The sequence below is a fragment of the Taudactylus pleione genome, unplaced genomic scaffold (assembly GCF_031769625.1).
Source record: "Taudactylus pleione unplaced genomic scaffold, aTauple2 ptg000421l, whole genome shotgun sequence".
NCBI classification, from domain to species: Eukaryota; Metazoa; Chordata; class Amphibia; order Anura; family Myobatrachidae; genus Taudactylus; species Taudactylus pleione.
In genome coordinates, this window is record NW_028284823.1 from 1,064,752 (window position 1) to 1,087,500 (window position 22,749).

The following is a 22,749-nucleotide window of genomic DNA, read 5'->3' on the forward strand; positions in this document are numbered from 1 at the left end:
TCGACAAGCTGGCAATGAATTTCAGCTGATGTGCCCTTTAGATGCAGAAATCTGATCACACTACGCACCTCAAGGTTTGACCATGCTTCCGAAAGCCCCGCCATCTTACTACTGATGTTGGGACAGTATGACTAATATAAGGCGCAGTCTAATGACCATGAGGGGAAGCAGTGGCCTACCTGCTCTGGTCTGCCGGGAAATTAGCATGCAAGAGACCATTACACACACGAGATTACCCAACTTATTGAACCACACTCGTATCATATTTATAATCAAAAACCTTCAAAATAAAAGATTTATAATTAGATTATTAAATTGAACTCATTAAAATCATTGCATGTGTGAGCAGTTTTGCACAACTAATTTAATGAAAAAGCGTTCACACTTGCCAAGTGGTAACTTGTGTTTTCTTTAGGGCGATCAACTTTTTTTTGGATTAAATGTTATAGTAATCATACAGAAAACAACACTCAGCAGTGGACATAGATATATCCAATCACTCATTCATCAAGAGCCAGATTTTCATCCCTAAACTACTAAATTGAGAATCTTAAGTATGTTTGATTAATCTTTACAAAGCAAAAAAAGAGGCAATAAGATGTCTAGGAGACACAATGGAGTAATATATAAAAAGTGTTCTACTGCCCCCTACAGTCAAATTAAAGGACACCGATTTCTTACAAAGCAAGGTATGCAGAATGTAATGTAAGGTATAGTTTCCATCTGTGTATATGAACAAAAACAGATGGCAGTTTCAGCAATGCAATAAAGAGCTTAAAATAAATATTTGTCATCTAGAAATACAAAAACAGCGGCACTTGCCAGGGATTTGAGAAAATACATTTATACTTTATCATTTACTAATGTTACATATTTTGAATGAGACTTATTGTATTTAGGAAACATTTGTCTTTTTAATGGTGGGGTTTTATTTTATCGATTTACAAAGTGATATACAGCTGGCTCTTCCAGCCATGGAGCGTGACCAATGGGTTATTTGCCTTGCAGCTTGCTTTTTTTTTTCTATTTGTTAATTGTAACGCTTGCAACACATGTTAATATTGTGGGACTGATTCGGAGGTGCACGTAATGTCGATGCCATGCGCAAGTGGCTGATGTTATCAATCTGCGCATGCATCCAATGGTTAAGATGCAGATTAAAATTGCACACAGAGTGATGCAATTTTGCAGGGGGTGGCTAGTCAGATGCGAGAGTGTCGCGGTCAGAGACTGCGTCCAAATACGTAGTTGCACTTTCCACAGTGGCCATCTTGAGGCTGAGAAACTGCACCTGCCATAAGGTAGTTGCAACAGACCAGAAGTTAAATCCACCAGAAATATAAAATATATAAAAAGATAATTTAAATGACCAGCAATACATACACAAGACACTGGATGGACGGGTTTGGTGGCACAGTGGCCATGTGTTGAGTTAGTATGTTCTCCCTGTGTGTGAATTTCCAATTAAAGTCCAAAACCATACTAACAGGTTAATGTGCGAGTGGTTGGGAATATGGACTAATATCTACTGGGGCAAGAACTGATGTGAATGATAAAACATTCCCTCTACAGTGCTGCCTAATAGGTAGCAATAGTGTTTTGGCTTGTGCTAGAGCAGCACTCAGTGGATACAAGTGGTACTGCAGCTATGGAAACAATACAACCACTATAGATGATCTAAGTGCTAGATTAATCGGAAAGCTGCTAGGAGGTGGCAAAAGGTTAATACAGTAAGGGAATTCAAAATCGCTTTGGACAGACACAAGGTTTCTTGAAAATAAAATGAGGCCAAAGACCAGAGGACCTGTATTTTGGCATCACTTAGGATTCTAATGTTTTACTGCCTGATCTGACAGTGCATACCTGCTATCCAGTAATATCAGCTGATAAACAAAGGCCAACCAGAATTTTTATTACAGATTCATTTTACAACTTCGTTACTATCTATCTATATACCCTGGACCTAGAAACATAAAAATTGGAAAGAATATTCCTTCCATGATGTATGTGTCCACTAAAAAGGGATTTTTCTAAATTTGACTCCTAAGGGGATGAAAAGGGCTAAAATGTTTCCTCTCCCTGTGCAATGTCCTGCCTGACTGTCTCATCGTGGCTATAGAACAGTTCACATACATCACTGGCAGTTGGTGTGGCTCACTTATTTGAATGGTGAGGTGTGAGAATGTGTTACTCCAGAGGTGAATGTGTTACTACACAGGTGAGGGGGGGAATGTCAAATGTGTTACTACGGGGTGAGGGATGGGAATGTGTTACTCCAGAGGTGAATGTGTTACTACACAGGTGAGGTGGGGGAATGTCAAATGTGTTACTACGGGGTGAGGGATGGGAATGTGTTACGCCAGAGGTGAAGGAGGGGTATAAGTTACTACAAGTGTGAGTAAGGGTAATGTGTTACCACAGGTGTGAGGGAGGGATTGTATTTCTACACAGGTGAGGGAGGGGAATGTCGAATATAGAGGTGAAGGATTAATGTGCTACTGGAGTGCGAGATGGAAATGGGAAGCGTAAATATCTAAGGTCTATCCAGGGGAAACCGGGTACATGAGCAAATACACACACACACACGGTTAGCATTACTGCCTCACAGCACTGAGGTCGTGGGTTTGATTCCCACCACGGCCCTACCTGTGCGGAGTTTGTATATTCTCCCTGTGCTTGCATGGGTTTCCTCTGGGTACTCCGGTTTCCTCCCACACTCCAAAAATATACTGGTAGGTTAATTGGCTCCCAAAACAAATTAACCCTAGTGCGTATGTGTGTGCGCATGTGGTAGGGAACATAGATAAAGCTCCACTGGGGTAGGGACTGTAGTGAATGGCCAAATAGTCTCTGTAAAGCGCTGCAGAATATGTGTGCGCCATATAAATAACATATATATATATATATATATAGCAAATTATGCAGTATTTGTTACATGAAATCTCTTCCTGTAGTCTATTTTAATTATGTGTATATTTTCTGTGTAGAGCGGTAACCTTGGCGATGGTGACACGATTATGTCATCAACATGAGTCGCCGACCGAGTGAGTGGTCCCGGACTCGGCAGCTGTGCTGTGGTGTAGCGGTTGTATATAAAAAGGTATGTGTTTGCATTTATCTTCTATCTTGAAAAAAGTTTAGTAAAAAGAAACGTTAATGCAACCGGCCATTATGGCATATTTAAAAGAAATCAAAGGAGTGCCGCACCCTCTGCAGTGTATGTTGTCTATGTGCAGGCACCGGCAGCAGTTACACTAAAGTTATTCGGAGTACTAATCAAATGTCCCGACTCATCAACACCCAGCCCAAACCCCTGGACCTAGAAACATGAAAATCAAGGAGTATATTCCTCCCATAATGTAGGTGCCCAATAAGGTGGTATTTTTTTTTAAATTCGACTCCTAAGGAGGTGAGAAGGGCTAAAATGTTACCTCCCCCTGTGCAATGTCCTGCCTGTCTCATCGTGGCTGCAGCACAGTTCAGAATTCAAACACCAACTGTCATCCCAAGTGCTGCCAAACATCACTGGCAGTTGGTGTGGCTCCTCTATTTGAATAGTGAGGGAAGGGAATGTGTTACTACGCAGGTGTGGGAGGGGAATGTCAAATGTCTTAAGTACGCAAATGTCTTACTACGCAGGGTGAAGGAAGGGAATGTATTACAACATGGGCAAGGGAGGGGAATGTGTTTCTCCAGAAGTGAGGGAAGGGAATGTGTTACTACAGGTGTGAGAGAGGGATTGTATTTCTACACAGCTGAGGGAGGGGAATGTGTTACTACAGCTAGTAAGAATTAAATTTTAAATATACACAATTCTGACCATATGCAAAGCTGTATCTATCTTAGTATGCATGCCAGTCAGTAACTAAGCGCATGTGCCTGGTCTACATAAGGCACATCTCACACACATTTAACACCTATGTTTTCAAACATTTACTTTAGTCAAACAAATGCATTTTATATTAGGCATCAATAAAATGCAAAAAGCTCTCTAATACAGTTAAAAGCCATCTCACGCTGTAATGATGATCTCATTTCTAAAACGCATACAGAACGCACATCATATGCGCGAGTTATGAAGAAATCAATCAGTGACAGCAGAGCACTCAAACAGCCAATTACAAGCAGTGCACTAGGGCTTGGACAGTCATTATCAGTGTTCATTCTAGCACCCTGCACCTGTCACAACCCGTGCAGATCCTCCTTCCTGCCTAGGGTGTCGCTCTCTGCTGATGCCTTCAGCACTCTCAGCTGATGAAGCAAACTTCTGATATACAGACCAGCGTGTGCTAGAAGCACCAGAGCAGAAAGTAACATCCCAGGCAAGCAAGAGGAACAGCATGGCTTATGGCAGGTGCAGGGTGCTAGAATGAAGACTAATGATCATCATCCACTATTTACAACTATCCCTGACCACCTGCAAATAATACTGCTCTCTCAGTCATCTATGCATATTTGAAGCAGCCTGCATGTGTTTGCAAATGAAGGAATACTCCCATACTGTATTGTTGGCCCCTGTCCCGGTTATCCATAGCACAGACAGGAGTAAAGCAAATTCTTGCAAATCTGCATTGACGCATATGGGCATGAACAGAGCCAAATCATGTAATTTATGCTACGCCACAGGCTCTCAAACTCTGTCCCCAGGACCCCAAAACAGTGCATGTTTTCCAGGTCTCCTCACAGAATCACAAGTGAAACACTAAGCTCCACCTGTGGATCTTTTAAAATGTGTCAGTGAGTAATGAATACACCTGTGCACCTGCTGGGTGACCTGGAAACCGTGACCTGTGTGGGGTCATGAGGACAAAGTTTGAGAACCACTGTGTCCTTTACTCTACATCAGCCCCTGTATGTTCATACGGATTCAGTAGGATTTACCGCTGGCCGCAGGGACTGGCGGTTCAAATCCCGTCAGTGGCATCCCGACAGCAGTGAAAATTCCGATCGTCGAAAGGTAAGTATTCACTAACCTATTTTACCCCCTAACCCTCCATTAGGGGTGCCTAACCCTAATCCCCCCCCCTCCCCACCGCCTAAACCTAAGTCCCCCAGGGGGGGGAGGGGGGGGGGGCAGAGCCTAAACCTAACCCTCCCCTCTTCTGGCCTGAACCTAACCTCCAGGGGGGGGGGGGTACCTAACCCTAAGTCCCCCCCAGGAACCCTAAACCTAACCCTCCGCGCCAGGCTTACCATCGATCGGTAAGCCGGGTGTCGGGCTCCTGTCATTTAACCCTTGCCGGGATTATACAGTCGGGAAGCAGACGTCGGGATTCCGTCCATCGGCTTCCAGACTGCTTCCTTGTTCATACTGCAGGGATCTAATCAAAATACTGTCCTTGCTCTGTTTATGGATTTTGTCCTTTAAGCAGTGGAAATCTAAATTGTTTTTGTGCACATCGCTTACAATTTTGGTTACGCATTAATGAGGACTTATAGGTTAATTATTCAGCAATTTTCAGACTAAGTGGTTTGTTGATGTTCACTGAAAGGGAATTACATTGAACAGTATACTGCATCCACGGTTCTGTATGAACGGTGTCTGAATATGCATAGTTACCCTTTTCAGACAAATCATTTGTTTTGGTGACACTATGGATAGGTGATGTTATGCGTTCATGATTTATACCAGTGAATATATTTTCTAGCGGAAACACATTTACTTTATTGACTAAAAATACACCTATATAGCAACTAGTTATGTAATTACATTTGTTACAAACTGTGTGTCAGTAAGAGGAAGTAATGTGAAAGTAGGTGTATGCTCATGGATTAATTCTAATTACATGCGTTATATGATCATGACAGTGTGGGATTATGGATTGATAGAGTTTGTGACTGAAACTTGGCCTTTACGAATGGGTGAATAAAGAGTAAGCAACAGACATCTGGATGCAGATTTCTAATGATATTATATTGTAATTGGAAATTAGGAAGAGCCTTTGGACAATGTGCATTGCTCATTATTTGCATATGGTAATTAGAATACTGCTAGATATCTGATCTAGGCATAGAAAACAGTATGCCCTATATGCAAATATGATGACTAGACTTGAGAGTTGTCCAGTACATTGCTCTATATGGACTCCTGTACGACTGGCATCCTCAGTCACATCACTGAAACTGAAGAAAGCCTCCCTGGAACAAAGATATAGTATCAGGCTTTATCCATTAAAACAAACAAACAAAAAAAAAACCATACAAGTGAAACAGACTCAGGGGGGATTCCAGTCAGTAATGAAGCGGATATTTTTAAACACACCTGAAAATGTAGTTTCTGTGTTATGTGAATGCAACAAACCAATTTTAAAGCTCTGCCTTCTATTTATCAATGAGTTTTAGTGTTTAAAACCCATTTTCAGTGATAATTAAGTCCTTTCTGTATTTATTATAGCTGATATTAAGAGTTATGGTAGACTTATCGGTAGGACCGCGCAGTACGGGACACCCCAACACCAGGTCTAGGTGCAGTTCTTTAGGATATACCTCTGCCCAGTGCTGCACCTTTAGTCATTCTCCGCACATGAGATTACGCATGATGCGGTAGTCAGGATTTAACCTCTCACTGCCACTGTGTTGTCTTACACTCCTTTTTTACTGGTATATAGATAGATGGATAAGGACATATTAAGGGTCCTTTATACATGCTTTATATCATATAATGAAGCCTTATTAGATTATGCGTATTGTAGGATTTAACCCTTTCATTACCACAGTGTCTGCTGCTTTTTTAGATACACTTGATATGGTATTAAACCACGACTGCTAGCACATTGTATTGCCTGTCGTTTATTGATGTACGTAACTAAATTAAACAATAGTCATCATTGATACAGACTATTGCTTGTATGGTAATAACTAATCTGTTGGTCCCTTTACTTGACATTTTATGTCATAGAATACTATTATCCATTTAAGCTTGGTTGCACATGATGCCATCAATTTCTTTCTGTACTGTTGAAACAAACGGTATATGATAATCATCCATAAGTGGAGTGTCTATTATTAGATATTAATACCATCCATTACCAGAGTTATAGGAGAAGGTGTCAATATTACTGCTTTCTTTATATTACAGTATATCTATTTCAAATATGTGGTCCCACATGATGATTATTGATATTGTAGAATCCAATGATAGCAACTATTAACTAGGATTCATTTCTATCTCTCTAGCGGTTTTTTATCAACCTGAGGATTCTCTCATTGGTTGTCCAAGGCCCTATGGTATGAGAACCAACAGCAGAAATTGGGGTTGAATATTAAAACCGCTCTTAACCATATCTTCACGGGACTACCTTACTAGCAGATCTCTCACTCCTTCTCATCTACAAGTGTATGAGACCAAGAAGCAGAGCCTAGTGGCGGAATCTTTAGTCCCTACTTGTCCTATCCACATTTCAGTTAACTACCATATTGATGTCATACCCTATCCTATGATGATCCACATCTGAGAGATTTAATCGCTTATCTGAACTGTTATCAGGCTTTACACTGTTTCTATATTTTCCCAGTGGCTTCCATACCAACCTAATGATTCACTCATTGGTTGTCCTATACCAATGGTAAGACAACCAATAGCAGTAATTGGGGTTGATGACGAGAACCACTGTTGACTATTTTTCCTTAGAAGTTACCAGACTAGAAGATCTCTCACTCCGCTTCCTCCACTTTTTAGTGAGAAAGGAGCAGCAGAGCCTAGTATTGGATCTTATACCTCTACTTTTCTATTCATTTTTCTGTTACAATCCCAATAGGGCATTACCTTAACTTGCCATGTGACATTTTCCTATTAGATGCAACTTTCTAACATCTCCTGACCTGGTGGTTTTTTTTATCATTGTTATACATGTTTGATGTTGTATTGTCTACTATATGTTTCTTTTTATATTTTCGCCTACCATTATCTGAGTTATTATAACCAAATATTTTTCGGTCAGATACGATATAGTATCTATGTTAACTTTTATTATATTTACAAAGTATAAAAAAGACTATGTTTTATTCATTTAATTTTTGCTATTAGAGTGCACCCTTCTAGAGTCCTTGGGTTGAAGTTCTACGACTGATACCCTGCTTTTTTTCTGATCCCCACATATTAGCACCACCACCCTCATCATTTTTGGTTATGCAGTACCTCATTACTTTTAGAGGTGGCTATAGCATCAACAATATATTTCATGTGTATAGTTACACACAAGATCTGTGCAGTGTTTTCATTCCTCTCCTTTCCCTTCCCCATTTTTTTTCTCAACAAAGATATAGCATCAGGCTTTATCCATTAAAACAACAACAACAAAAAAAACAAAAAAACATACAAGTGAAACAGACTCGGGGAATTCCAGTCAGCAATGAAGCGGATATTTTTAAACACACCTGAAAATGTAGTTTCTGTGTTATGTGAATGCAACAAACCAATTTTAAAGCTCTGCCCTCTATTTATCAATGAGTTTTATTGTTTAAAACCCCTTTTCAGTGATAATTAAGTCCTTTCTGTATTTATTATAGCTGATATTAAGGAGTTATGGTAGACTTACCTTTGATAACCCTATTTCTTCGAAGCCCATAGGGTCCACAGGGATACCATAGGGTGTGTGGTGTTGGAGTGGTCCGGGCACCAGTGAGTCAAAGCTTTATCTCCCAAGATGCCCTGGTCCTTCTCCACATATACCCCGCCCCCAGCCACAGGCAGACAGTTTTGTAAACAAGCCCAAGGCAAGAGCAGGAAAGAGAAGGAAGAAAAGTACACTCAAGAAACACTCTCCCAAAAGATGAAGGAATCGGTAATCAAGATAAAAAATACCCAATGAAGCCAGGTGCATCAGAGTGGGCACCCTGTGGAACCTATGGACTTCGAAGAAACAGAGTTAACAAAAGGTAAATCTACCATAACTCTTAATTTCTTCTTCAGAGTCCATAGGGAACCACAGGGATACCATGGGGATGTCCCAAAGGAGTTTCACCTAAGGATGGGGACGCTCCAGAGCAGAAAGGAGAAGACAATGCAAAGGAAGCATCCCGAAAGGAAAAGGTATCAAAGGCGTAGAACCTGAGAAAGGTGTGGATGGAAGACCACGTAGCCGCCTTGCACAATTGTTCAGAAGAAGCGCCACCTGCAGAAAGGTCCGAGGACTGGAAGGCAGGAACCACAATCTCTTCATTTAAAAATGGAACCGGGATACCACTTTAGGAAGGTAACCAGCTCGGGTATGGAGGACAGCTCTGTCCGGAAGCACGATCAAGAAGTGAGAGCGACAGGAGAGTGCTGCCAAATCAGATACCCTGCAGGCAAAGGAGATGGCGAGGAGAAAGTGTGTCTTCACCATCAGCCACTTGAGGTCTACTGAGTCCAGAGGTTCAAACGGAAAATCCTGTAGAGCCCGGAGAACCAAGGACAAATCCCACGGGGCCACCAGAGGGACAAAGGGAGGTTGAATGCGGAGAACACCCTGAAAGAATGTTCTAACATCAGACAGTGGAGCAATCCTTCGCTGGAAGGAAACTGAAGCAGAAACCTGAACTCTAAGGGAGGCCAGGGTCTAACCTAGCCTGGAGAAAGGCAAGCCCCTGGGAGACCCTAAAAACTGTAGGGTCATAGCCTCTAGGGGAGCACAATTGAAAGAGGCCAAACTCTGTAATAGATGCGAGATGAGGAACACTTACGCGCCCTGAGCATCGTCTGGACGACAGAGCTGGAGAAACCCTTGGCTCATAAGAGGGATGACTCAAAAGCCACGCCATCAAAGGCAAACGAGATAGATCCGGGTGCAGGCAAGGGCCCTGCGCCAACAGATCCTGCTGTAGAGGAAGTGGAAAAGGAGTGTCTATAGAGAGACTCCGTAGGTCGTTGAACCAATGGCGCCTGGGCCAGGCTGGGGCTATTAGTGTCACCGTGCCGCCTTCTTGCTCGAACTATCGGAGAACCCTCGGGAGGAGGGAGATCGGAGGAAAGAGATATGCAAGACTGGAGTCCCACTTCACTGCCAAAGCGCCCACGAAGGCTGCTGAAGGGTCTCTGGTCCTGGACCCACACCTGGTGACCATGTGGTTGTGACGTCAGGCCATGAGGTCTGCATCTGGCAGGCCTCATTTGTCCACCAGGAGTTGAGAGAGACATCCAGGTGGAGAGCCCACTCTCTGGTGTGTATGTCCTGACGGCTTAGGAAGTCCGCTTCCCAGTTGAGGACTCCGGGGATAAACAGTGCAGAGATTGCCGGGAGATGACAATCGGCCCAGACCAGGATGTTTGCCAGTTCCCGCATGGCTGCCCGAGTTCGCGTGCCTCCCTGATGGAGGAGGTAGGCTACTGCAGTCGCATTGTCAGACTGGATTTGGAGAAGGTCTTGCGCCCAAGTGAGTGCTCTGCACACTGCTCGAAGCTCCAGAATATTTATGGGCAGGTGAATTTCCTGGGTTGTCCATCGTCCCTGAAAAGGTATGATGACCGGATACCTCGCGCCATCCACAAAGGCTGGCATCTGTAGTGATAAGCTCCAAATTTGGAATCCAAAAGGGGCGACCCTTATTTAGATGGGACGTCTGCAGCCACCATGAGAGGGGAAAGCCAAACCTCCGAAGGGAGGAGAATCGTCTGGGACTGGATCAGATGATACTGCCCGTTCCGCGAGAATCAGTTGTTGAAAGGGCCTGGAGTGTAACTGGGTGAATTCCACCATATAGAAGGTGGATACCATGGACCCCAGGACCTGCATTGCTGATTGAACGGATACCCTCCGATTGTCGAGCAACTTGTGCACGCGCAAGTGCATTGCCAAAATTTTGCCCGCTGGCAAAAAGATTCTTTGTATTTGAGAATACAGGAGTGCCCCCAGATGTACCATCCCATGTGTTGGAGATAGGGAGGATTTTTTCAAATTGATGAGCCAGACTTTTGCGTTTGCAGGCAGTCCACAGTCAGCAGGAGATGGCGTTGTAAAACAACCGGTGAATGTGCCAAGATTAAGAGATCGTCTAGATATGGCAGGATTCTGACTCCCTGGCACCTGAGGTTGGCTGCCAAAGGGCAGCACCTGAAACCGGTAATGTTGCTGCAGGACAGCAAACCGTAGGAACAGTTGTTGGGTTAGAGTAATAGGCAAATGCAGGAATGCATCCTGAATGTCCAGAGAAACCATGAAATTCCCAGGCTCCAATGCCAGGACAACTGATCGTAGAGTTTCCATGCGGAACTTGGGCACTCTGATAAATTTGTTGAGGGATTTGAGATTCAGAATAGGCAGATGAGACCCATTCGGCTTCTGAATCAAATAGAGTGGAATAAAAACCAGTTACTCGCTGAGCCGTAGGAACCGGTATTATCACACCTGACCACAGTAGGGAGTGAATTGCTTCCTGGAGGGCCAGGGCCTTGATGGTGTCTGATGGGGAACCTGTACAAAAAAATTGCTGGGGAGGATGCCTCAGGAAAGTGAGGGCTTATCCCTGAGAGACCACTTCTCGGACCCAGGCGTCTGTTGTTTGACGTCAAGAGACGTAAAATTGAAGTTGGCATCCCACCCAGGGATCCCCCAGGAGAAGGCACGCCCCTTTAGGCGGAGGGTTAGTCATCAGACTTGGAAGCTGGACGTCTGGCCGACCAAGACTGCTTGGATCGCGGCTTGGTGGTCTTGTGAGAACTAGACTGCCTGGAAAAGGACTGCCTTCTTGCCTTATCGTGGGGGCGAAAGGACCGAGAAGAGGATGACCTAGGCTTAGGAGCAGATGCTGATGGCAGGAAGGCAGATTTTGAGGCTGCCACAATTTTGTCCAACTCTGTGCCAAATAGGTTATCTCCAGAGAAGGGTAAGGATTCGAGTGCCTTCTTAGATCCCCTATCCGCCTTCCAGGACCGTGGCCAAAGGACCTGACGGGCGACTACCAAGGTCGCTGAGATCTTAGAGGCAAGGAGTCCAGTATCCAAAGTAGCTTCTCCCAAATAAGAGGCCGCTTCCTGAATATGGAAGATGTAGGCCAGTTGCTCCCTGGTAGCGTCTGATGGCAGGTTCTCTTCCAGTCCCTCTATCAATCCTTTGATAGCCTTAGCCACCCAGACCGCGGCCATAGCCTGCCTAGAAATAGCGTCAGAAAGCGAGTAGACTGACTTGTGACAAGTTTCCAGTTTTCTATCCATGGCATCCTTAAGGGAGGGTATAGATGATAAAGGCAGCGTAGAGCTTCTGACTAAGTGTGCCACATGCGAACCAACATCAGGAGGAACTTCCCAATTAGTACGCTCACTAGTAGGGATAGGGTAAAAAGAAGCTAGTCTTTTTGGGACCTGGTACAGTTTGCCAGGAGTACCCCAAGCTTCCCCATGAGCTCAGTGAGCTGGTCTGATTGAGGGAATTCAGTCTTAATCACCTGTTGATGTTTAAACAAAGGGGTTTTGAGCTTAGGGGCCAGTTCATCACCCTCTATATTCAGGATAGATTTAACTGCCCTCACTAAAAAAGGGACATCCACTGTTGAATGATGGTTCTCCTTGCCTGAGTGCGACCCGGAGAAAGAACCTTGTGCATCATCTGCCTCCTCAGATGATGTGTCAGAATCTGAAAGCTGGATGGACCGAGAGGATGATTTGGCGGCTAACGATCTGTCCGCCTGTAACATTTGCTGACAGGCGGCAGACGCTTGAGCCATATTCTGAACGGAGTGGGCATAAACATCCATCCCAGGAGGATGCATAGGGTTACCGACATAGTAGGCTGTAATAGCTGTGGGTACCCCTTGGTGGGAGGCGTGGGGGCAGATAAGCGGTCCACTAGCTGCATCATAACCTGGGATAAGGAGGACACCCAAGGTGGCTCCTGGACAGGGGCCTGGAGAGTTGGTACATAACAAATCGGATTCCATGCAGGACGGTCTGTGTGCTGAGGGGACAAGCCCGATGAACAGGATCTGCAAGTAGCCAGCACAGGTGCCGCAGGCTCCTGTTTATCCCTGCCTTTAGACATAGGAATAACTAGCCAGCAGCACACAATCAGTGTAAAGCTAGTAATGCAAAGTGACACCCTTCACAAATACAAGTAAATGTGAAGTAATGAACCACTACACACCTGGTAGTTGAGGGTCTAGAAAGAGCAGCATGGATAGATATAACTGACAGTCAGAAAGTTTAAGATAGTATATCACAAGTCACATACAATGCATATAAATATGCTTGCAATGGGTACTATCAACTACTCAAGCCTTAATAGGCTGGTAGGATTGAGCACTGTATAACATGGCTCCGGGAAAAGGTATACAGGGAGACTGGACCCGAATCTCCTGAGACCTGAAGCTTCAGCAAAGCCCTGAGTAATGGCTGCTCATATAGGGAGGAGGGTGAGGAGGAGCATCTCAGAGACGGGAAACCTCTTGTGAGGGATCGTGCTATCGGGGGAGAGCTTACCTCCCCACTGTTGTATAAACCACTGGGTGCCGCTAGCCTCAATATGGCCCCCGACGCCAGACTTAACTGCCCCGGTGGTCTAGTGGGGGTGCGGACGAACCAGGCGCCCCAATACAGCGTCCCCCGGTTGGGCTTCACAACTGGAGGTAAAGACTGCATAAACATGCAATTCCCTGCGAGCGGGGAATCGCCTTACTAGTCTTCCCAGTTTGTCCGACTGCAGCCCTGAGATCCAGTGGCGCGTCTAGCCAAGCCCAGCTGGCACCTGCCATAATCACTGGACCACTCACCGGTGATGCGGCATGGGTAGATGGAGAAGTAGCACAGCCGGCCATCAGGACATCCTGCTGCTTGCTGTGAATAAAAGAAAATAAACAAACTAATAAAAATAAAGCTTGGGGCTGCCAAAGCAGTCCCACTGGCTAAAGGTGCGACTGGTCCTGACGGCACCAAACGTAAAACTGTCTGCCCGTAGCTGGGGACGGGGTATATGTGGAGGAGGACCGATGCATCCTGGGAGTTAAAGCTTTCACAGTTTAGTGCCCGGATCACTCCAACCCCCACACATCCCCCATGATATCCTTGTGGATCCCTATGGACCCTGAAGAAGAAAGAGCTGTTTGTAAGCAGCACTATCAGCGCTTTGCCCCCTCATAGCAGATGGCTGGAGCATGAATTTATCAGCAGGGAGAAGCCAATGAATTGAAATAAGGTAAATGAGCGTTATTTTATACGCAGCATTCGTTGATAAACAGCGGGGAGACTGTGTCTGGGCAGCGCTCTCCTTTCCGCCACACGGAAGTATCCTCCCGCTGAAAGTTCTCACTCTTCCTTTCTCCATCGCTGCTCTGGGGTTGGGCCCGCTGTATAAGTGTGGGTGCCATGGAGACCGGGAAGCTGCTCACTGCAGGGACCCGGGTCGGAGGCCTATGATTGCTCTACTGCTGTCTGACAGTGATCTGCTGCCACTCAAGCCCCGGCCACAGCTACTCCATACCCCTGCAGCGGCCACAGGACTGCTCAGCGCAGGAGTACTACGATGAAACCTGTCCTGTGTGCTGTGCCTGGAGACCCATGACTGCGCATGTGTGGGTTTAAAGCTCCCGACGGCACATGCGCAGTCAACACACGGGGCTTTCTATCCATCGTCAATGCTGCTTCAGTGTTAAAAACAGCGCTGATAAGTCAAATAACGATACCGCTCGCACAGGAATTTATTCTTGTTAAATACAAAAGAAAAAAAAAGAAGTACGGTGAGTAAAAACGATATTTAGCACTGCACGTTGTTTGATAAATGGGGGCCTCTGTCACATACTGTACCTTTGGGCTCCAGTCTGGGTCAAGTTTTTTCACAGTATCGATATAATCTCGCATTGCCTGCTGGCGGCTGTAGTCACCCAGAGATTTCCAGGCTTCCCTGCAAAAATAAAATAGGATATTATTGGGAAAACGCCATGAATGCATTAAAACTCCATTTATACCGGAAACCTCAAAACTAGCCTCCAGCCTATATTGCTGCACCTTTAATGTTTTGAGCTGCTTCCTTACTTCTTATAAATAATAGGAAGTGAACAATACTGGTAATAGGGAAGTGCTGTGTGTTTAACGTGAACATATAAAGTCGCAAAATGGTTGGAAAAAAGAAAAAAAAATTGACCTTTCACTCATTACCCAATTTCTCTCACACATCTTATTACACGCATGAAATATACCACATATATACATTCTTTCAATTATTTTTTCAACCAGTTTGCAACATACTATTATACGTTCACTTTAAACACATAGCGCTTCCCTAATACCATGCAAGATTACCGGTACACACTTGAAGACAGCCCCGGATGCGATATCATCTGGTTGGACTTGCAGGTACTGTATGGCTAATCGCTGACAACCAACAGGAGCATGCAATCGCGGATACACATTAGACAAAGTGCCCGATATATCATTCCCATCCGCCTCAAATCGGTATAAATCGGACGATACATCGTCTAATGAGTACCCAGTCTAAGCATAGTTGTCCCCAAAGAGAGAGCATGAGGAGGTGTGTGCACCCTGGCACCAAATTACATGTTTTTCAAAGACATGTAGCTCAGTGGATGAAGCTTGGGGTTAGATTGTCCCAACTGTTCTGTCCTTCCAAATCCCAGAGGCTAAGTGCCAGCCATAGATAGTTACTTCACTGATATGGTTTCAAGAGATTCTTGCATAAACCATAGTGAGCTCCAGCAGTCAGCCACAATTCCTTGTAGTTAAAATTGCTAGCCAATCATAATATAGGATCCTTATCTTTAGAGTCTATGGGCCTGATTCAGCACGTACTTCGATCGAGCGATTGTTAGCCATTGCGCAAGCACAGCGCATGTCCAGCGATCACACTGCTATTATGCATGTAGATAGGAATCCATCGTAGAGTGAGTGAGAGGCCGTGAGTGTTAGGGGGTGGTAACGAGGGAAGGGTTGCAGAATTGCAGGCGTGCCTGTTCGTTTGAACGCCGCTGCATGGGTGTGCATAAATTAGCCACTGCGATTGCCTACGCAGCCTGCGTACGACGATACTTACAATTTCTGCGACAGGTCAGAGCTGCTGTAATGGTGTGCGAGGGGCCGATGTGCTTCGATGTTACCGATGTATACGTAGGACTGTGAGGTATTACGGATGTGAGCAGCAGTAGTGGCTGAGCTGTGGCAGACAGCCTATTTTTGCAGCTGCATTGCGTGTGAGTATGCTGCTGCGATTGCAGTTGCAATCTGTGCTGAATCAGGCCCTATGGGGAAATCTGTCTGTACCCCAGAAAAGCGTAACTGACATAGGGAATAAATATAAAAAAAGGTGTATTATGTCCCTAATTAAAGTATTTGGGGTTCTCAAATTGTGTCAAATGGCTGTTACACAAAAATGCATATAACAGTGGGAAAATGATAAAAAGCTATTTTTTTTTGCCAAATTAAATGCTGCATTTAAAGTAGGGGTAGGTTAAAATGGGTGCAAGTGTATTTTTGAGTCAGAAAAGTGCACTTTAAAAAAAAAAAAAAAAAAGAAAAGTACAAATAGACCTGGTGCACTTTTTAAAACAAGTCCCATCCATAGAGGCCCCCAAAATACCAGACCCACTATTTGAAAAATTGTTTAAACACAATTTTTTCACCCCAAAAATGACGAGTCAATATTGGACAAATTAAGCTAATTGAAATATTTTTGGCCTGCAACATTAACACCTATCCCTAGCACTACTACATCACTGACCCCTATATACTGTACATCACTGACTCTATACCATGCACAAGAACACTGACCCTGGTATACCCAGCACTAACTGCGTACACTATATTGCTGCACTTTATTAGTGGATGTATTTTGGAATGTTCACTCTATTTTTAGGACTTATTTCTATTTATTTTTTATAACTCATAGAGGAAGAAAAAAGTTCTACAGTGACACGGCATGTATTAGCATGTGACACGGCATGTATTAGCATGTGACACGGCATGTATTAGCATGTGACACGGCATGTATTAGCAAGCTGTATGGTAGTCTTAAATGTCAGGACAGCCAAACCATAGAGCGGTGCTGCTCACAACAAACAGAAATAAAAAGCATTCAGATATCGGGCTATGGACTAAATAATTTCTAAGCATACACAGATTCAGTATAGTTGAATACAGCAAATTAATCAGGGTGTTCAGAGCCAGCTGAGCACCATATATTTGGAAGCTACATTGCTACTTTCACAAGATTTTCAGCAGCCCAACAGACAGGATGACGACAGACATACTAAGGGGGTCATATAGTGTGTGTGCGTGAGAGATTTTACAGATGGGCGATAACAGTCACCATCAAATGTTGGTCAAATTGAGGAGGCATGCCCACCCGATCCCACTCTGCTAACTAAAACTTGATGGCTTTGTAAGAACATAGATTGAAGGAGAATCTCTCAGTCTCCCTGGCATACGGAGCTCCGGAGTAAAAGAATAGAGAGAGGCAGGGTAGAGGAGCAGGAAGGGACGGGATGGAGGAGTATTTGGAGTTATTTTTAAGTATAATTTACCCTAGGGGTGATCAAATCTTGATTCGAGTTTGGTCAAATCCAGAATTTGGTTCACAAAAGACTGCTGAATAGAATCATAATTATAATTTGCAAAACAAATTTCTAGACTGACATAAAATCTTATCAGGATTTTAGTTCCTGAAATAAATAATTCAAAATGAACAGCATTCAGTCAAACCAAAATATTGCAAAAATAGTTTGTGTTCAGACTAATCCTAAACACATTCTGCATTCAGTGTATCCCCAGGATTATTATTCACCTTCATGTATATGGCACCATATAATTACATATTTGTAGAGCTCAAAGTACAGATGGACAATGACCAAAAACTAACTGCAAAAGCAACCCAGGAGTTTAAGGGATGGAAAAGGTATATTCTGCAATGGCCGAGTCAATCAGAATCGGTATGTTATACAACCGGACGTCAGCCCAGAGGATGAAATACAGACGCCGGAACGTCGGCATATATAGTTAGACCCCGACAGGGTAAGTATAAAGGCTATCCCTAACCCCCCCCCCCCACTAACCCTCTCTTAGGAGTGCCTAAACCTAACCCACACCCTCCGTGAGTGCCTGACCCTAACCCTCCCTTCCCCTAGCCTAACCCTAAGTCCCCCCCGGTGGACCCAATCACCTGATCCCAGATTGAGCATTTATTTCACTTGCTGAAGACAAAACAAAAAGACAGAAAGACCCATGACCACACAAAAAATGAAGACAGCTACAGTAAAAGTCCTGGTAAAGCATAACAAAGGAGGAAATCCAGCATTTGATGTCCATGGGTTCCAGACTTCAGGCAATCATTGCCTGCAAAAGATTCTCCAAAGAGTATTAAAAATGAATATTTTATTTATGATTATGTTAATTTGTCCATTTACATTTGAGCGACTGAAAACAGGGGTCTGTGTATAAAATGCTTGCAATTGCTAACACTTGGAGAACAGGGGTCAATGGCAAGCGGGTCGATGGTCCCCCACTGCGCATGCACCGCCTCCGGTGTGCGCGTGCGCGAGCTCCGGCGTGCAACTGAAGTTCAGTCGCTCCGGGGCTTGCTACAAGACCGGGAGGCTGTCGATGGTGAGCGACAGCTCGCCCCGTTTTGTAGGTGGAGAGGGGGGTGGTTAGGCAAACGCAGGCGTTCCCGTTGGAACAGACAAATCTCAGGTGCACAACTCCAAATTATTAATAATATATAAATGTAATAAAATTTTGCAATCAATAGAGGTGTTTAGCATAATCATGGCCAAGGTTATGGGCCTACCCACCATATCCAGGTAACCTCTTTAGGGTAGGTCCCTAACACACTAGGGTTCAAATCCAGACCACAGGACCCCTCCAAACTGGCCCAGCTAAGTTGCCCGAGGGCACCGCTATAGTAAGAAAAGTGCACTAATAGAGCAGGAAGTCCACTTGGGCTTACGGGAGCAGAGACCCTACCACAGGGTCTCGTTGCAAGCCCAATGGTCGCGATAATCACTATGAACTCCAGGCCGTTCGCACATGCTGTGGGTGGTCACCCACAGCTTTGCAAGCGGGTAGGGAAAAAAACAAAAAAACGCCCTGATTCAGAGCGAGCGGCTCTCCATCAGGCCCCTATGTATCTTCCCGTCTGAAAGCTATGTTCCCTGATACCTCGGATGGGTGTTGAAGAGGTTGCTCAGAGGAAGGCACCATTTTTCACATATGGTGGGCTTACCCACGGATCTCGCCAATTTGGCAAGAAGTGATTTCCCTTCTTTCTCACCTATTCAACGTTGCTATCCCATCTGACCTTAAATATTTCCTTCTTCCCCTAAGCCTTCCCACCCTCTCTAGACATCAAAACAAGCTATTGCGACATATTTCCATGGCCATGACGTGCCAAATAGCTGATGACTGGAAAAGACCTTCACCATCACCTATGCAGGCAATCTTTGCCAGGATATAGTAGGTCCATAAAATGGAATATATGTCTCGTATAATTAAACTACTCGTATGATTAAAATACTCGCTCATACAACACTAGACGATGTGCTTTATGAACGATATTGGTGAAAGATTTCCCTTGAACTTTCTGAAGTGCAGGACAAACGATATGTACACACCATCTTTAAAGATATCTTTCAGTGAAGTCATCCTGCCACATCTCTGAACAGACAACTTTTGACGATATCGTCAGATTGGCCTGCATGTACGGACAACAAAAGACATCGTCAATGACCCACGGGAGCGTGCATCGTTGGTCGTTCACTGCATACAAACTGAACGATATATTGTTGAACGATATCATTATCGTCAATACAAATCGTCTAGTGTGTATGCGGCTTAAAGCTGGGCATCCACTATACAATTTTCTGTCAGATATCTGTCCAATCTGGCTGGTTGGAAGGAAAACCTGGTAATGTATGGGAGCAAATGGCAGTCGATCATATGGTTTTAAACACTGAAAGAACGACAAAAAAATTGTTCAAATTGGTTACATTTGTGTGTTTTAACCAATTTGTCTGAACAACCATTTTTGGCCATTTTCCAGTGTTTGTGAGCACATGGACGATTGTCATATTCTCCCATACATTACCAGGTTTTCATTCCAACCAGCCAGATTGGACAGATAACTGTATAGTGGATGCCCAGCTTTAGTCTTTTAATAAAATCTGGGCCTCCTGACTGCCCATTCAGAATGCCTCCTCCCCGTTCCACAGTTGACCCCCAAATTGGTCCTACGATTGTTACTCTCCTCCTCTGTGCCTCCCAACTGTCTCACTGCTTACTCTCTTCTAGCGTATTCTTTTCTCCCTTTTCCTAGTTACTCTCTTCTAGCGTATTCTTTTCTCCCTTTTCCTAGTTACTCTCTTCTAGCGTATTCTTTTCTCCCTTTTCCTAGTTACTCTCTCCTAGCGTATTCTTTTCTCCCTTTTCCTAGTTACTCTCTCCTAGCGTATTCTTTTCTCCCTTTTCCTAGTTACTCTCTCCTAGCGTATTCTTTTCTCCCTTTTCCTAGTTACTCTCTCCTAGCGTATTCTTTTCTCCCTTTTCCTAGTTACTCTCTCCTAGCGTATTCTTTTCTCCCTTTTCCTAGTTACTCTCTCCTAGCGTATTCTTTTCTCCCTTTTCCTAGTTACTCTCTAGCGTATTCTTTTCTCCCTTTTCCTAGTTACTCTCTTCTAGCGTATTCTTTTCTCCCTTTTCCTAGTTACTCTCTCCTAGCGTATTCTTTTCTCCCTTTTCCTAGTTACTCTCTCCTAGCGTATTCTTTTCTCCCTTTTCCTAGTTACTCTCTCCTAGCGTATTCTTTTCTCCCTTTTCCTAGTTACTCTCTCCTAGCGTATTTTTTTCTCCCTTTTCCTAGTTACTCTCTCCTAGCGTATTCTTTTCTCCCTTTTCCTAGTTACTCTCTCCTAGCGTATTCTTTCTCCCTTTTCCTAGTTACTCTCTCCTAGCGTATTCTTTTCTCCTTTCCTAGTTACTCTCTTCTAGCGTATTCTTTCTCCCTTTTCCTAGTTACTCTCTTCTAGCGTATTCTTTCTCCCTTTTCCTAGTTACTCTCTCCTAGCGTATTCTTTTCTCCCTTTTCCTAGTTACTCTCTCCTAGCGTATTCTTTTCTCCCTTTTCCTAGTTACTCTCTCCTAGCGTATTCTTTTCTCCCTTTTCCTAGTTACTCTCTCCTAGCGTATTCTTTTCTCCATTTTCCTAGGTACTCTCTCCTAGCGTATTCTTTTCTCCGTTTTCCTAGTTACTCTCTCCTAGCGTATTCTTTTCTCCGTTTTCCTAGTTACTCTCTCCTAGCGTATTCTTTTCTCCCTTTTCCTAGTTACTCTCTCCTAGCGTATTCTTTTCTCCCTTTTCCTAGTTACTCTCTTCTAGCGTATTCTTTTCTCCCTTTTCTTAGTTACTATCTTCTAGCGTATTCTTTTCTCCCTTTTCCTGTCCTTGACTCTCTCTACTCTTTTTGTTGTTGTTGCCTTGGATAAGGCTCTCAAGTTCAACTTTTTTTTGTAAACTAGATCATGCATATGTAATCTGGTGCTTACAGCAGTTATATCTGTATACATATGTACTTGTATACATTTATACCTTGCTACCCAAATATTTCTGCTACTCATTTGATGTATATTACAGTAATCTGTTTAATAAACAGCACTTTAAAAAATAAAAAATAATAATTTTTGCAATTCCTAAACATATCATACAATATTTTTCTTCAACCCTTGAATTAAAGCTGAAAGTCTGCACTTCAATTGCATCTGCAGTGTTTAATTTCAAATCAATTGTGGTGCCAAAATTCTGAAAACAGTGTCAGTGTTCAAATATATATGGAACCAACTGTATATAAATATCACTGATCGCACAGTAGTGTTTGTTCTCTATTCTGATAGCAATAAAGTTGTGTTCAAAACAGGGTGAAAAAAAAAAACTAGCTGCATAGTTAAGTTGAAGTCTCCCTTGTGCAGACTGATCTATGTGAGTGCAAGCAAGTGACATAAAATGAGACTACATTTGTAGTAGTAAAGTACAGGTATAAGTAGTGAGGAGTACTAAACTAATGTTGGAACAGCAGGTACAGTGGCATATCTATAATTGGTGCAGGGTGCACAAGGACCCAAGGGTGCACTGACCAGGAGATTCGTTGAGGTCTGTGTGACTACCCACTGCACGTTTCTAGCGCACGGCGGTAAGGCCATCTTTCTGGCTATGTATTGGAAATAGTGGCATTTACAAATACATAAGCTGGAAAGATAGATGCACCACTGTAAGCTATAATAGAGGAGGGAGCAGCCACATGGACACAACCACCTCGGTCTCCACCAGCACAGGCATGGGGTGGGCTCCTCACTGCATTGTGAGGCCCGCTGCACACAGGTTGCTTCATCTCTGAAAATCCTTTGAGTAGGGGTGTGGATTAGCAGCATCGTGCAATAGTTATTGGATGATACATGACAGTTAAATCATGTGTTGCATTTATTTAAATAACCCAACTGTCATATACTCTACAGTACCCAATAAGTAAGTAATCAGTTACCCATTCGCAGAAATGGTCGCTCTACATTTGCTTTGGAGGAATTAAAATATTCCTCTCAACATCTCTAAGGGCTATTTCTGTCCAAACAAGCGTATGGCTAAAGGATATATTATGTCATTATAATTACCCCATGCTGCAATCACAATTACCAGTTACCACATGCAGCTGTGCCACATTACACTGCAATATAATCAACCCATCCTACTATCATAGCTTACATGTATTCTTATACTATCTCATGCACTAACTCCTATTTGAACCATAGTGAAATCATGTATTGCACAGATTTAATTACCCCAAGATTCAAAT

General features: G+C 43.7%; 1 protein-coding gene across 1 annotated transcript in view; it reads right to left on the reverse strand.

The window, feature by feature from the left end:
- ACBD6 (acyl-CoA binding domain containing 6) overlaps positions 1-22,749 on the reverse strand; it is an 85,651-nt gene that overhangs the window by 56,303 nt on the left and 6,599 nt on the right. The window contains exon 3 of the mRNA XM_088447136.1: positions 14,711-14,807. Within this exon, the coding sequence (XP_088303262.1) occupies positions 14,711-14,807 (97 nt within the window). The remainder of the gene's footprint in view (positions 1-14,710; positions 14,808-22,749) is intronic.